Source organism: Arthroderma uncinatum, assembly GCF_011692745.1.
Source record: "Arthroderma uncinatum strain CBS 119779 chromosome Unknown scaffold1, whole genome shotgun sequence".
Classification (NCBI taxonomy): domain Eukaryota; kingdom Fungi; phylum Ascomycota; class Eurotiomycetes; order Onygenales; family Arthrodermataceae; genus Arthroderma; species Arthroderma uncinatum.
In genome coordinates this window covers 2,859,838-2,873,822 of record NW_022983863.1, presented here as the reverse complement: position 1 = coordinate 2,873,822, position 13,985 = coordinate 2,859,838, and the positions used below count along the sequence as shown (strand labels likewise).

At 48.0% G+C, this 13,985-nt stretch overlaps 5 protein-coding genes across 5 annotated transcripts; 4 read left to right on the top strand and 1 right to left on the bottom strand.

Moving 5' to 3' along the window:
* Positions 1-13: 13 nt before the first annotated feature.
* Positions 14-1,538, top strand: GIQ15_00871 (uncharacterized protein; the record flags this gene model as incomplete). Its single annotated transcript, XM_033548288.1, has 2 exons — positions 14-1,178; positions 1,234-1,538. 2 exons carry the CDS (start codon positions 14-16, stop codon positions 1,536-1,538), a joined length of 1,470 nt encoding a protein of 489 aa, XP_033409239.1.
* Positions 1,539-2,312: 774 nt separating this feature from the next.
* Positions 2,313-4,999, top strand: GIQ15_00870 (ubiquitin carboxyl-terminal hydrolase 5; the record flags this gene model as incomplete). Its single annotated transcript, XM_033548287.1, has 5 exons — positions 2,313-2,482; positions 2,549-2,709; positions 2,778-2,885; positions 3,232-4,784; positions 4,844-4,999. 5 exons carry the CDS (start codon positions 2,313-2,315, stop codon positions 4,997-4,999), a joined length of 2,148 nt encoding a protein of 715 aa, XP_033409238.1.
* A 473-nt stretch (positions 5,000-5,472) lies between these two features.
* GIQ15_00869 (Ran-specific GTPase-activating protein) lies at positions 5,473-7,860 on the bottom strand (the record flags this gene model as incomplete). Its single annotated transcript, XM_033548286.1, has 6 exons — positions 5,473-7,348; positions 7,412-7,446; positions 7,506-7,571; positions 7,632-7,689; positions 7,745-7,776; positions 7,840-7,860. 6 exons carry the CDS (start codon positions 7,858-7,860, stop codon positions 5,473-5,475), a joined length of 2,088 nt encoding a protein of 695 aa, XP_033409237.1.
* Positions 7,861-8,804: 944 nt separating this feature from the next.
* Positions 8,805-9,820, top strand: GIQ15_00868 (nicotinate (nicotinamide) nucleotide adenylyltransferase; the record flags this gene model as incomplete). The annotated part of the gene is made up of 3 exons (XM_033548285.1): positions 8,805-9,148; positions 9,207-9,480; positions 9,554-9,820. The coding sequence occupies 3 exons, from the start codon at positions 8,805-8,807 to the stop codon at positions 9,818-9,820; spliced, it is 885 nt and encodes a 294-aa protein (XP_033409236.1).
* An 893-nt stretch (positions 9,821-10,713) lies between these two features.
* GIQ15_00867 (eukaryotic peptide chain release factor GTP-binding subunit) lies at positions 10,714-12,974 on the top strand (the record flags this gene model as incomplete). Its single annotated transcript, XM_033548284.1, has 2 exons — positions 10,714-12,846; positions 12,909-12,974. The coding sequence occupies 2 exons, from the start codon at positions 10,714-10,716 to the stop codon at positions 12,972-12,974; spliced, it is 2,199 nt and encodes a 732-aa protein (XP_033409235.1).
* Between the last annotated feature and the right edge of the window lie 1,011 nt (positions 12,975-13,985).

The following is a 13,985-nucleotide window of genomic DNA, read 5'->3' as shown; positions in this document are numbered from 1 at the left end:
ATAGATTGAAAAGATGCATCTTGTGTTGAAGCGTTGGCATAAAACGTCGTGGCAACTCGGCCTTCCATGTGACCCGGGCCTAGGGATATCTACAACCAACCGCGACTCCAAGGCCGCGACAACGAACTGCATCATATCAAAGACACTCTATTTCTCCACATCAAAGGTTTTTCTCGTTTTACTTCCTCTCTGCCGCGCAGATCACGCATGGTCCTACCCAGCCATGGATGTAGCGTACGATCACATCCAAGAGGAGAGCCTAGCTTCCTCCGGCAACCCCCAGGACGACTCCGATAACCCCGATCAGCCATCGACCAGCCAGAGGCAGGACCTCACCAGCGAATTTCAAGACTCCCTCCGTGTGATATCCGCTCAGCCTTGGGGTGCCCGTCTCGGTGGGCTGTGGAGTAATGTACGGAAGCAAGGAGAAACGTACTACGAGGGAGCCCGCCAGGAATACACCGCTGCGAGCGAGGAGGCGATCAAGGGGTTTACCGGCTTGAGAGCGAGCCTAATCGACCGAACCAGAGGGCTATCGATTAGTGGACTAAGTGCGCCTGATGAGACGGACGAAGCGGCCGGAGATCGAGAAGAAACGTCGACAGCTGACGATGCAGCGACCATAAAGCCTAGCGATAAAGCAGGCACCGGCAGTGATAATGCTGAGGTGGATGGGGAAGGGTTTATCTCACGATTCCGTTCCGAGGCTGCGAAGCGGTTAAAGGACCTCGAGAAGGCGGAAGATGCAGCAGACGAAGCACTCCTCAAGTTCGGCACGAATATTCGAAATTTCCTGCGTGACGCTGTTAGCATCGCCCCGCCGAGTTCATCCGACGATAATACGGATGGCAAAGTGCTCTTCGAGAGCAGAGACGCAGATGGCAAGAGGGTTATCCACACCACCCGTTTTGAAGCCCAGTTGCATGCGATCCATTCTAGCTTGGAGGGCTTCGCGACGGATCCTGCCAGCAAGGAGTGGGACTCGTTCAAGGACGAATTCGAGGTTGATAAGAAGACAGATGATATTTCGACAGACTTGGAGAAATATCCCGAGCTTCGAAAGGCAATGGAAGCCCTCGTCCCGGAGAAGGTCGAGTATGGCGATTTCTGGCGTCGATACTACTTCCTACGCCTAGTCATTGAGACAGAAGAAAAGCGACGAAAGGACCTATTGAAAGGTTAGTCCTCCCTAATCACCACATTGATTTATGGCAGTAAGCTAATGAAATGTAGCATCTACGGACGAGGATGAACATGTTGCATGGGATGAGGACTCCGATTCAGATTCACCTGCCACCCCACATGTCATGTCTCCATCTAAACCATCAAAGAGACCTGCCGCCATTTCTGCGCCCAGCAATGAGCATCTACAGACTGGAGAACCACGCCGTTCAAATGACCTGCAATCTCAAGCTGGGAGCGATGCGAGCTATGATCTTGTCAGCGGCACCGCCAGCCATGACGCTAGCAGCCCGAAGGAAAAACCATCTGAAACTGCATCTAAGGATGAAGACAGCGATGAGGAAGACTGGGAGTGAACTCACACTAGGTTGCACTGTCGAGATATCCGACATTCGATTCCCGAAATGCTATACTTGTTTATTTCAGTTTTGGGCGTTTCTGGCGAACATGGATTCTTTTCTACTTTGGTTTTTAACTCTTGTCCCTTGATAGTGACCTTCTTTTTGACTAGCCTGTGATCCTGCTCTAATATCGATATCCTGGAATTGTTGCTTCTATTGAGGGGCTTAATGTATCTTGGATTGATGGACGAATGCCACGCGGCTGCAATCACCATTACTTCGTGATATATCGTCCTATTACGTCCCCCTTGCCTCGTGAAAGTATTCAGTATCAGCTATACAACTCCAGTGCACCCTGCTTCAATAAACCTGGCGTGGAATTGCTGCTACAATAGAGGTGGGGAAACGCCTCGTATTTATATCTATATTAAGGCGCAGCTTCACATGATGGCGGTTTGATGTTTACTTTTTTTGGGGCTCCAAGCTATATATCTCTCACGACCTCCGATCAAAGATATTCTTTAGTTGTAATCGCCGTGTGCATATCGGTTGCTGAGTCTCTTTCGACGTGGCATCTCGGGTTATCGGGGTGGTCTCTCCTGGCCACTTAGACATACTACCATATCAGCACTTTTGACTACATCAGCCCTCGAAGTACAGCCGCAAGAACCGAAATGACATCGAATTTGGCATTCAGGCCTGCAGCGCCTGCAGCGCCTGCACCAGCCTCGAAAACTCCTGCTTCTAACCGTGAGATGCCTGATACCCCATATACACTAGTGTATCGCAATGCTTAAGCATGGAACGACTATAGATGCTACTATGATGGCAGAATTACTGCCCCTCGGCGAAGGCCTTGAGACGCTAGAAGAAACTCATAATACCTGGAGTATTCAAGACTGGGGAAACTTGCAGAAGAAAGAGCTCGGCCGAGCGTTTCAGTGTGGAGGCGGTTCATGGTACGACCCCTATTCTATTATTGCCCACGTTATCCAAAATTGGCACTGATAATGATACATCGATAGGCAAATCCTCCTGTATCCCGAAGGAAATGGCGTGGATAAAGTATCAATATATTTTCAGCTCGTTCATGACCCTATTAAAGAGTTGAAAAACTGGCATGCTTGTGTTCAATTTGCTCTGGTTCTCTGGGACCCAAAAAGTCCCTCAAAATACGTTTCTCATGGTAAACGAACCTTCTATTTTACTACCTCTTTCTCCCTTGATTTGGATATCTGCTGACAAGTGGACTAGCTGCTGCACACCGATTCAATACTGATGAACCTGACTGGGGATTCACAAGGTTCTGCGAGCGCAAAAAGGAGTCAAAATCGCTGGAAGGGGATAATTCCCCTTTTTCAGGTACAGACGGTGTTAAACTAACTGCTTATGTCCGTGTTATCAAAGACCACACTGGGTTTTTATGGCATAACTTTGTAAAGTATGTATATTACTGTGTTTATCTACCCAATTGACTGTCGAGTATTAATATTTCGATATAGATATGACTCGAGAAGTCTACTTGGGATGGTTGGCTTGAAGAATCTAGGCACCACCGACTATCTAAGTTGCATTACCCAGATCTTATATCACCTTGCATTATTTAGAAAGGTTGGTGTTTGTGTTTACCCCCTTTCAGCAGGACTTCACCTAATATGCGGACTATAGACAATATACCAAGCACCAACAGCTATAACTGAAACTACAGACAAGGCATGGGCACTACAGCATGTGTTTTCCGCTCTTCAGACTGCATCGTCAGCTGTTTCGCCAACAAAGCTCACGGATTCCTTTGGCTGGAGAGCCTTGCAATTGTTCGAGCCACAAGATGCTCAGGAGTTCTTAACAGTATTACTCGATAGCATCGCTGAAAGGCTCAAGGTTACGCCATGTCGGGATGCATTCCGGAGTCTGTTTACCGTTGAAATCAAAACAAACCATTCCTGCGTCAAGGTCGCGTGCAGGTGGTCAAAAGAGGAAGAATCGAGACATATAAGGTTGAATGTCCGTAATAACCGGACCTTAATGGATAGCTTCAATGAATACACCTCGGTCGGTCTTCTTAAAGGCTTCATGACTGGTGACGTACTCAAAGAGCAGGATGTGACGAGGCATATATCGTTTGACCATCTTCCATCCGTTCTCTTCCTATACTTGAACCGAGTGGAATATGATGTCAAGGCCGATGCAATAAGAAAGCTGACTGACTATCATGAGTTTCCTGAAGAAATGGATATGTCGCAATATCTCTCGGATAAAGCTGACAAGTCCAAACCATGGGACTACCTGCTGTTTGGCGTCGTTGTCCATGCTAGCAGCGGAACTTCTGGCAACTATTATACGTTCATCCGACCAAAGCCCAGTGGACAATTTTATAAGTTTTACGATGATAGAGTCACACCAGCAACTCTTAAACAGGCTATGAGTGATAATTTTGGAGTTCCAAATGCCAAACCGCAGATTTCCACGAAAGGCCTTGAGCCATACTATGCTACAGACAAATATACGGATAAAACGGCTACTATGCTAATATACATCCGCAAGTCTGAAGCTCATAGTATCTTAGAGGATGTTTTGGAAAGCGATATCCCCGAAAAAACTCGTCCTTTGCCATATGCGCTCCAAAGACCAGCTCATTTAACCGTTTCTTATGATTCCAAACCAACTAAGGAGGGGACAGCGGCAATTGATGCACAAGGCAAGGAACTGAAGGCAGCTCAAGAGTCGGCGGCCAGCTACATGAGTGTTAAATTCTGCTCCAATAAGGACTTCCTTAGTCACCATGGATTCGACTTGATGCCCAAATTCCCAGAAGGCTATAAGTCGGCCATACCACTGTCGTATAGCCGTATCTCAGAGAGCATGGTGGTGAAGACGCTTATGACAACGATTTCCAATGATCTTGGAATAACTGGGAAAGCTATCAGGATTTGGCCATTGATAGCTCGACAAAATGGGACAATTCGTCCAACCGGGCCCCCTCTTGACCCTGAGATGACGATGGGGGATGCAAGGAAGCTACATTATCCAAGACTTCCCTCAGTAATTCAGCTATGGATCGAGAGTGAGGAATGCCTTTACGGAAAGAAAGACAGCCAGGGCTCCTCCCTGGTTTTCTTGAAACATTTTGATGCAGTAAATCAGATGATAACTGGATTTGGACATGTCTATGTTACGCCAGATGACACACCTAATCACCTTTCACCTACTATACGCAAAGCTATGGGGTGGGGATCTGATGCCGTGATCTCCTATGTCGAGGTAAGTAAGGCAAATACTCCAGTTTTGTCGGTGTCTAGCTTAACAGAACAATGAATTAGGAGATTAAACCAACTCTGATAGAGAATATGGATGGGGAGAAGACTATGAAACGCCTAGAGATTGGTGACGGGGATGTTATCTGTTTCCAAAGGTCCCTAAATTTGACCGAGTATGGCTCACTCCCTCTATGTTACTCCTCTCTCACTTCATTCTAACCATTTTGTGAATAGGTTGCCAAAAGGTGCTACATATAGTAATGCTCGTGACTTTTATTCCTCTGGATTGATTAAATAGGAACCTTGACGTGTGTTTCGACGGATGTCTGGATTGACTCTAAGCTATTGATCAAGTAATGGTACATGTCTTGAGTTAGTATAATGGTAGAGATTCCGGTTACCTGTGATTAACAACATATTGGATAGAGAAACGTTGACTTAAATCGTTTAGAATTTATACTACGAATATTATTCTCTTCGGGGGCCAGGATGGAGATTTAAAATACCCATCTAGTTAACTCTAGTTAGATTCTCTAGTTTAATAACCTCTAATGATATATCCTTCTACACACAGCAGTATGAAATAAAAGTGATGCTATTCTCTTAACCAAAGATGCCCTCTATCCGTCATATAGTGTATTAAAGTTAGTCTTATTGACCTGACCTGTTCTCCAGTTGTCTTTTGCCAGCTACTATTTTTTGGGTGATGGATCATCAGCTCGGTGAGGCCGGCTGGAAGGTATTTGTCGTCTAAGGTCTGCGGCTCTTCTACCGCCTTCAACACGGTTCGTCCTGAAGGATGGTGATGAAGGGGTCGAAGGACGTGCGGACTCCGAATAGCTCCCATCGACAGGTGACATCGATGGGGATAGCGGCTGCGATGGCTCCCTCCGCCGCCTATCTCGTGGTTGTTCGTAATATCCACCGTTCACCGGGATAGTTTTACTCTTTATTTGCGGAGAGACCTCACCGAACCCTTCGTCTGGGTCAATCGACTGCATTCGTCGCCTGGATGGGCTGCTTGCCACTGACTCGTGTTCATTGTGGTACTGATAGTCCTCCCCTCGCGGTTTTAGAGGACTTTCGTCATATGGGTCCCATCCTACTTTCCTTCGGGCTTCCGAACGGACTCTCTGGCGATGTTGTTCATCACCACCTGCACCTGTAGCGGATGACTCTTCAAGGAAGAAAGTGAGCAGTTCATCTGTGATAGAGAGATGGGATTGCTGTTGAAACTGTTGGAGTGATGTAAGTCGTAGCAATGTTTCCAAGAGAGATAATGAGGTTCGGATGTTGTTGAATAGCGGGTTAGAAACCGTCGATGAGGATGTCGGTTGGACAGGGGAGGGGGGTACGACGATTTGACTTTCTGGAGAGTGGGAGGACGGTGAGCCTTGTTTGCTGGGGATTCTTAGATTTGCCATGTTCTCTGCTAGCTTGTCTTCCTCGGTGGCCGCCTCAGACGCTGGTTCAGGTTCCTCATCCTCATCATCCGTTTCGGTTTCCTCCTGGTGAACTTCCAAGGCCATCCACTCTAGATCAAGTGCCGGCGGAAATCTCCAGTGTTCAGGTATATTATTTTGGTATTGAACAGGATCATGTGGCCCTGGGATGCTCTGGGATCCCATCAACTGCGCATCAATCTGGGCTTGTTCCTCATTATAAGGCTCATGTTCTTCCGGCTCATCGTCATCAGACGCTCCCGGATCAAAAGACCCTGCAAGTTCTTCTCGCTCAATCATCCCTCGGGGAAGAATCGCGTTTACATCGCGCTTTAACAGAAGAACCGGATTATTCGCTTCGCCTTCCGTCCCGATATTTAGAATCTTCCCCGTATCTGCGTAGAAGATCTTTGATATCTGATGAATGGGTATAAAGTCCCTGATACCAGCCTGAGCAACGCCCTCAAAAGGTCCCGGCTTGGGCTCATCATCGTCGAACGAATGGACTCTGCCATCATCAAGGTCTTCAATGATAAGCATCTGGTAAGCGAATTCGTCCGCCCTAGCCTCGCCTCGGAGATTACGCCGTGTCCCAAATTGATCTGCAAGGACCACGTCTAGAGGTACGCGACACAGCTTCACTCGCGCCTTGTGTATAACCTCTTTCCAGGTAGTTTCTCGGATCCCCTCCTCATCGGTTGGCCGGACATGGCCGGCAAAGAGTAGGTATATTGATAAGGTGAAAGTAGGGCCAACCTGGACGGAGTGGGTTGGAGTTAAGGAGTACTGAGTGTCTCCAGCCGTTAGAAAGGTACTAGCCTGAAGGAGTCGTGACGGCGAGACCGTAGAAGGCAAGCTTGTAGACAGTCTCGCCCCCGAAGTCGTTATAGCCAAATTTATGAGTGGAACGGCATCTTCAATGCGCTCCAAAAGAGACCGTATCTCCTTTATTACGAGCTTCTTTTCTGCATCCAGCTGTGCACGACGCTTGGTCGAAGCCCCTTTTCCGTGAGCTTCTTCGTTTCCAACAACCTGGGCTAACTTTTGTCCAAGGCTCTGGATATCTAATCTCAATGCTTTTGTAAGATTGACGGCAGACTCGAGGGAAGTGTTACCTCGCGCTGCACTATAATAATGTAGATATTAGGATCACATGCATGGGAATCATGATATAGGACGATATTCCTACATGAGTTCAATCATATCAATAGCAGGGGATATAATCTATACCGAGTTAGCCAGGCTGTGAATTTGAGGAGGTGTAGGGCAGTCTGGACGCTCACTTGTATTTTGCTCTGCAGACGATCTTGGAGGATTCGTAGCTCCTCTCGATCAGCGCCATCGACTTTCTATAGCGTGCGTCAGTTGGATTATCTAGGAATAGAACACTCAGCATAATGGTAGCTAACCTTGAGAAGTTTTGCAGACTGCCGTATGGCGTAAGTAGCAGTTATCGTGATGCCAGATCTGCCTTTTATTAGTATACCCATAGCCGGATTTGTATGGTTTGGTGGGAATATACCGAATAGCATAGTTCATCGCCTGCTGGGTGACCTGTAAGTGAGATCAATTAGTACCCCTGATCTCGGCCATAACCCGTCGGAATGGTGCACCAACTTTCGATAGGAGCAGATCCATGGTTGGCAGGTTGTATCTCTAGTGGACACAACATGTAAGACCGTATATAAAGAGACTATTCGGCGTTTATCTCTAACTGCTGGCCTTGAGGTCGCTTCAAGCAACGGCATCCGCGTGTTTTAGCGTCTCGCTAGTGAGTCAGGCAGCTCTCCATGCAGCGCCTCGAGGCCACGTAAAAAAGAAATTATGGATCTTCCTGCACCAAGAGTCCGCTCTTATGCATTGTTTAATTGATATCCTGGTCTTCTTCAGTCTCTTCTAGCAATGGCAACAAAGTGGGAGATGGTTACGACGTCTCGAGTCTGCTCTGGGTCGACACTGGAGACAGCTCACCGATCAACACCCACGACCAAGATTAGCTCTAAACAAGAACCAGCAGCCGTACCCCGTCTAGAGAGAAGATGACAAGGTGATATCTCTGTATATATATATATATTGATATATTGATATTTAACAGATATAAAAGAAGAAAGGCAGCGCTGAGTCAGCCCTAAGACAAGCACTGGATCTAACCCGCAAGCGGCAATTCCAGACCTCACGCCCAGTTTCCGGGGGCAAAAAAGTCGTCATTTTTCACCCCGAGAGATTTCTTGCCGGCGCTTTAACCGACGGGAATAAAGAAAGGTTGCTGGAGGCCGTTTTCTTTGTATATATACGCGCGTCTCCGGCTCTGTGCTATGCGGTTTATATACATGAAGAGAGCCCTCTACGCGCAGTTCACGAGGGACCAGCTGTGATCGCTGGGACTTGCTCTCGAATTCGTGACGCTGCGGGAGCTTAACCAGGAACCAACCCCCCGCTTTTCCCACCAGGCACCCATCCATAGCCCAACAGCGTCGCACCGTTGTGCTCCTACATCTCGATAGATTCGTCGTCTGTCTCCGGCCTACCAGCACATTTATACCGGACTGCTTGTCGTGACGGAGCCGCCGCTCGTCGCTCCAATGGCCAGCAACAGCGGAGAGCCAGCGCAGGCCGTCGAGGGCATGGACGGCGCCTCGTCGAGCTCAGCACAGGAGTCCTATTCATTCCCGACCGATAGGCTGAAGAGAGTCATGGATGATCCGTCGAAGACTCCTCTGCTGCTAGTTGCCTGCGGTTCCTTCTCGCCTATCACCTATCTACATCTGCGGATGTTCGAGATGGCGGCCGACTTTGTCAAATTCAGCACGAAATTCGAGCTCATTGGGGGTTATCTGTCACCTGTATCGGATGCATACAGGAAAGCCGGTCTTGCTTCTGCGTCACATAGGTTGGTTGCTGTTCCTGCCCTCGAGACTACGGTGGTGTCGGTATCGGTCTCTTTCCGAGCTTCGGAGGTTAACATGTGAATGCTCTGCCCATAGGATAAACATGTGTCGGTTGGCCGTGGATAAGACGTCAGATTGGCTGATGGTCGATCCGTGGGAAGCTATACAGAAAGAATACAGTCCTACTGCACAGGTTTTGGACCACTTTGACAAGATTATCAACCACGAACATGGCGGTATAGACACTGGGGATGGTACCAGGAGGCCGGTGCGGATAGCTTTGCTCGCCGGAGCTGATCTGATCCATACTATGTCCACGCCAGGAGTTTGGAGTGAAGAAGATTTGGACCATATTCTGGGAAAATATGGCGTATGCTCTCCTCCCCCCTCCCCCCTTTTCAAGTATCAATGCTGTTCTAACATGACCCTTCATCCCATTACAGACATTTATCGTCGAACGCAGCGGCACTGACATCGACGAAGCAATTGCTGGGCTGCAGCCATGGAAAGAAAACATCTATGTCATACAACAGCTCATCCAGAATGACGTCAGCAGTACCAAGATCCGACTATTCCTCCGGCGAGAGATGAGTGTTCGCTATCTTATCCCGCATCCTGTGATAGAATACATCGAAGATCATCACTTGTATGAGGACGAAGGTGCTGGTAGCTCGAGCTCAAACCTTCAAGAGAAAGGAAAGGGAAAGTAGGAACATCTTTAGATGAATGACCCTGCGAGCTAGATCTGTTTTCAAGTTTCATTCCGGTTCCACGTTGCTAGATTGGTACGGAATGATATGTTTCAAGCTTCATGATCTGAATTTATCAATCATGCTGCTGTACCATTGACCTCGCCGCTGAAAGTCAATGGCATGGCCAAACAAGACCCTTTTCTACCTTAGATAACATCTGATACCCTATACGGTAGATGGGCTCGCGCCGAACGTTTTCAAGTCTCCTTTCTTTGGATTTACAGTCAGTTTCCCTGATTGGCTTTGTCATACCCATCGATGTATTTCCTTGGGTACACTATTGCCCTGACTCGGTCATGGGAATGAAGAAAATGGCAGATTGGGTGGGAATTTTATAGATCTTCCGGTGCCCTATTTCACCGGCTATTGACCTGATATTGACATCGTCTTCCTTCTGATTTACTCGGCAAGAGACAGGGAAATTACGGGCTAGATCTTCTCCTCTAACAAGCTGATCTCGCATTGCTTTGCTTGACTTGGGTTATTATACCCTACTTCACTATTCCGGCCCTCCTCCTGCCATGGCCACTGTAATATATTATTTCTGCCAGCTCCGGGCTTTTATTGTAATTATCTGTATGCAAGCTCCGTGTTTTGATAGCGTTTAGATCTAATGATATGTCTTTTGCATAGATGAATCTTTTTTATATGAATATTTACCTAGAACCAGGGCTTAGGCCTAAGTCACGGGATCTCCACTGTGGAAAAGCCTCTATCAGATCAGACTTCGCATCCCACTTCCACGTCACCAACACACGAGCACCGCCTGCACGCTACAGACCGTCAGCGGTCGGGATTTATTCTCTGCAAGCTTCATATCTTAATTCCTTGTAACCTATCCGGCCGCCAGCATGTCCGCCCTCGAGTCGTGGGAAGACGACCCCGCAGCTCAGGATGAGAACCTGTCGAAGCAGACACAGCAGAGCCTGAACCTGAATTCACAGCAGCAGCAGCAACAGCAGCAGCCACAGCAACAAGGCTTCCGCCCGTCTGTAGCTTCATTCCAGCCTGGTGCTGCTACGTTCCAACCCGGTGCTGCGTCATTTCAGCCTGGTCAGCAATTCCAACAATACGGTGGCTACCAGCAACACGCACAATATCAGCAACCAACCGGCGGATATGGAGGCTACCCACAACAGCAGCAGTACCCCCAATATAACCAGCAATACATGCAGCAGCCAGGGGCCTATCAGGGAGGCTACCAAGGTGGACAACACGCAGGATATAACCAGGGTTATAACCAGTACCATCAACAAGCCCCTCCCCCGCAGCAGCAACAGGAACAGTGGAGGCCACAGTCTATTGCTGAGCGACCGAAGCCCGCCGCTGCCCAAAAACCAGCCTCTTCCGAACCCTCTAAGCCGGCACCAGCATCTCAGCCACCCAAAGCTAAAGTGTTAACGATCGGCGGAGATATCCCAAAGTCCAAGGCTCCTGCCGCGAGCGCAACCGCAGCGTCATCACCAGCGGCACAGAAATCGACTGGACCTGCAGCCGCAGCAGCTGGCGCTAAGGTGAATGCTGCTAAAGCTATCGAAAAGACCGAGAAGAAGGCCGCTGCCAGCGGAAATGCTTCCCCGACACCATCATCCGGACGATCGTCTCCCAACCGCGCCGACAGCAAACCCGCAGCTCGTGATGCAGACATCGTTGCTAAGGAGCAGGCTGCTGACGTCGACGAAGCGACACTTAAGGAGATTTACGGAGAAAAACGTGAACACATCAATCTTGTGTTCATCGGCCACGTTGATGCTGGAAAATCGACACTGGGTGGAAGTATCCTATACTGTACTGGTATGGTTGATGAGCGAACGATGGATAAATACAAGAAGGAAGCCAAGGACGCTGGACGTGAGACCTGGTACCTTTCGTGGGCTCTTGATTTAACCAGCGAGGAGCGGTCCAAGGGTAAGACCGTGGAAGTTGGTCGAGCATTCTTCAAGACCAGCGGCGATACCCCTGACGGACCCATGACACGACACTACACCATATTAGACGCACCTGGACACAAGTCATTCGTTCCCAACATGATTGGAGGTGCTTCTCAGGCTGATGTGGGTGTTTTGGTCATCTCTGCACGAAAGGGTGAATATGAAACCGGATTCGAGCGAGGTGGTCAAACCCGAGAACATGCGCTGCTAGCAAGGAACTCTGGCGTCAAAAAATTGATCGTCGCGGTTAACAAAATGGACGATCCAACTGTCGAATGGAGCAAGGCACGATACGATGAATGTACAACCAAGATTGGAAAGTATGTTGAAGCCTTAGGTTACAAGAAGTCCGATCTCCATTTCATGCCCATCTCTGCGCAAAGGACCATTGGTATCGACAAAGCAGTCCCCAAGGACATTGCACCTTGGTATGACGGACCTGGATTGCTTCCATACCTGCACAACATGAAAATGCCAGAGCGAAAGATCAACGCCCCCTTCATGATGCCAATCAGCGCCAAATACAAAGATATGGGTACCGTTATCGAAGGAAGAATCGAATCGGGTGTACTCAAGAAAGGATCAACTTGCATTCTCATGCCCAACAGACAAGAAATAACCGTCACTTCCCTCTATGGTGAGACAGAAGACGAAATCCCCACAGCCACATGTGGTGACCAGATTCGCGCTCGTCTCCGAGGCGTCGAGGAAGAAGATATCCTCCCGGGCTTCGTCATGTGTTCACCCAAACGACCCGTACACTGTGTTTCCGCCTTTGAGGCCAAGATTCGTATTCTTGACTTGAAGAGCATCCTCACTGCAGGTTTCAACTGTGTAATGCATGTGCATTCTGCTATTGAAGAAGTGACCTTTGCCGCTCTACTCCATAAACTAGAGAAGGAGACCGGACGAAAGAGCAAGAAACCACCACCGTTTGCCAGCAAGGGCCAAACGATCATTGCGCGATTGGAGATCATTAGTGGAAGCAATGCGGTTTGCGTGGAAAGGTTCGAAGACTATAATCAGCTTGGACGTTTTACCCTCCGTGATCAGGTATGTTTCCCTATCCATCGAATAAACCTTTGCATGGTGAATTGTAGCTAACCTTTCATTAGGGTCAAACCATCGCCATCGGAATGATCACCAAACTGATCACAGATGCTACACCTGCCGCTGCGTAAATAAACAAAACCGCAAGCGAAAAATAAAAAAAAAAATAAAAAAAATATAGCTCCATTGGATTATATTGAGTCTAATAATGGAGGTTATGATTCTTCACATATATGATTAAAGCATTTCTATTAACGAACTAGAGCATTTAAAAATGGTGGGAGGGGAAACATGGTTTTTGTATTTCATCTTGTCGCTCCTCACGTCTAGGGAAATATGCAGAGCAATGAGATTGGAGAACATGATTTACTGTATATGTATACCAAGGTGTGACTCTCTTCATATGCCCTGGATAGATTGCACTATGTAAGTAAAGTGCTCGTATCGCATGCATACATCCGTCCCCCGGCTGCATTAGCCCGTTGATCTTGTAACTCTACAACAAGGGTCATCGTGTGATACTTCCCGCTCTTGGGCGTGGTATTCCAAAGGTATATATAGCCAGAGACTTGATATTCTAAAATTAAGCCAGCAGTTTTATCCTCTACTATGTACACCGTGGGAAACAAGCCCTTCCCGTTTTCCAGCCAGCTACACGGTCATAGTTTCGCAGCCTCCAACCTATTCCCAGCCGAATAATGGGATTTTTCCTTCACCCATTTTTCAATTACGGTGAAGAGCTGTAATACTTGGTCCATATCATTCCCAGAATGTAAACAAACCCGTACTCTTTCTGTCCCCACTTTCACCGTGGGCGGCATGATTGCCCGAACCATTAGGCCTGCATCCTGGCATGCTTTGGATAGTTCTCGGGGATATTTAGTTTGAAGCGAGAAGATAGGCGATGTGGGGGAGTGCTTTGCCTCGAGAATCGAGGTATCAGATGGAGAGAGCTGCATGAGCTTTTCACGGAAGAACTGAATGAGGTCTTGAAGCTGTAGTTGTAGCTGAGCAGAGGGAAGAGTTAGGCGGTGTTACGATAAAAAATTGGGTATGATATGTATGAAATGCAGTCTGTATACCTTTCTAGTGTGGCCTTCTTCCATTAGCTCATAAGCTGTGCGGACAGCGGCAAGGGAAGG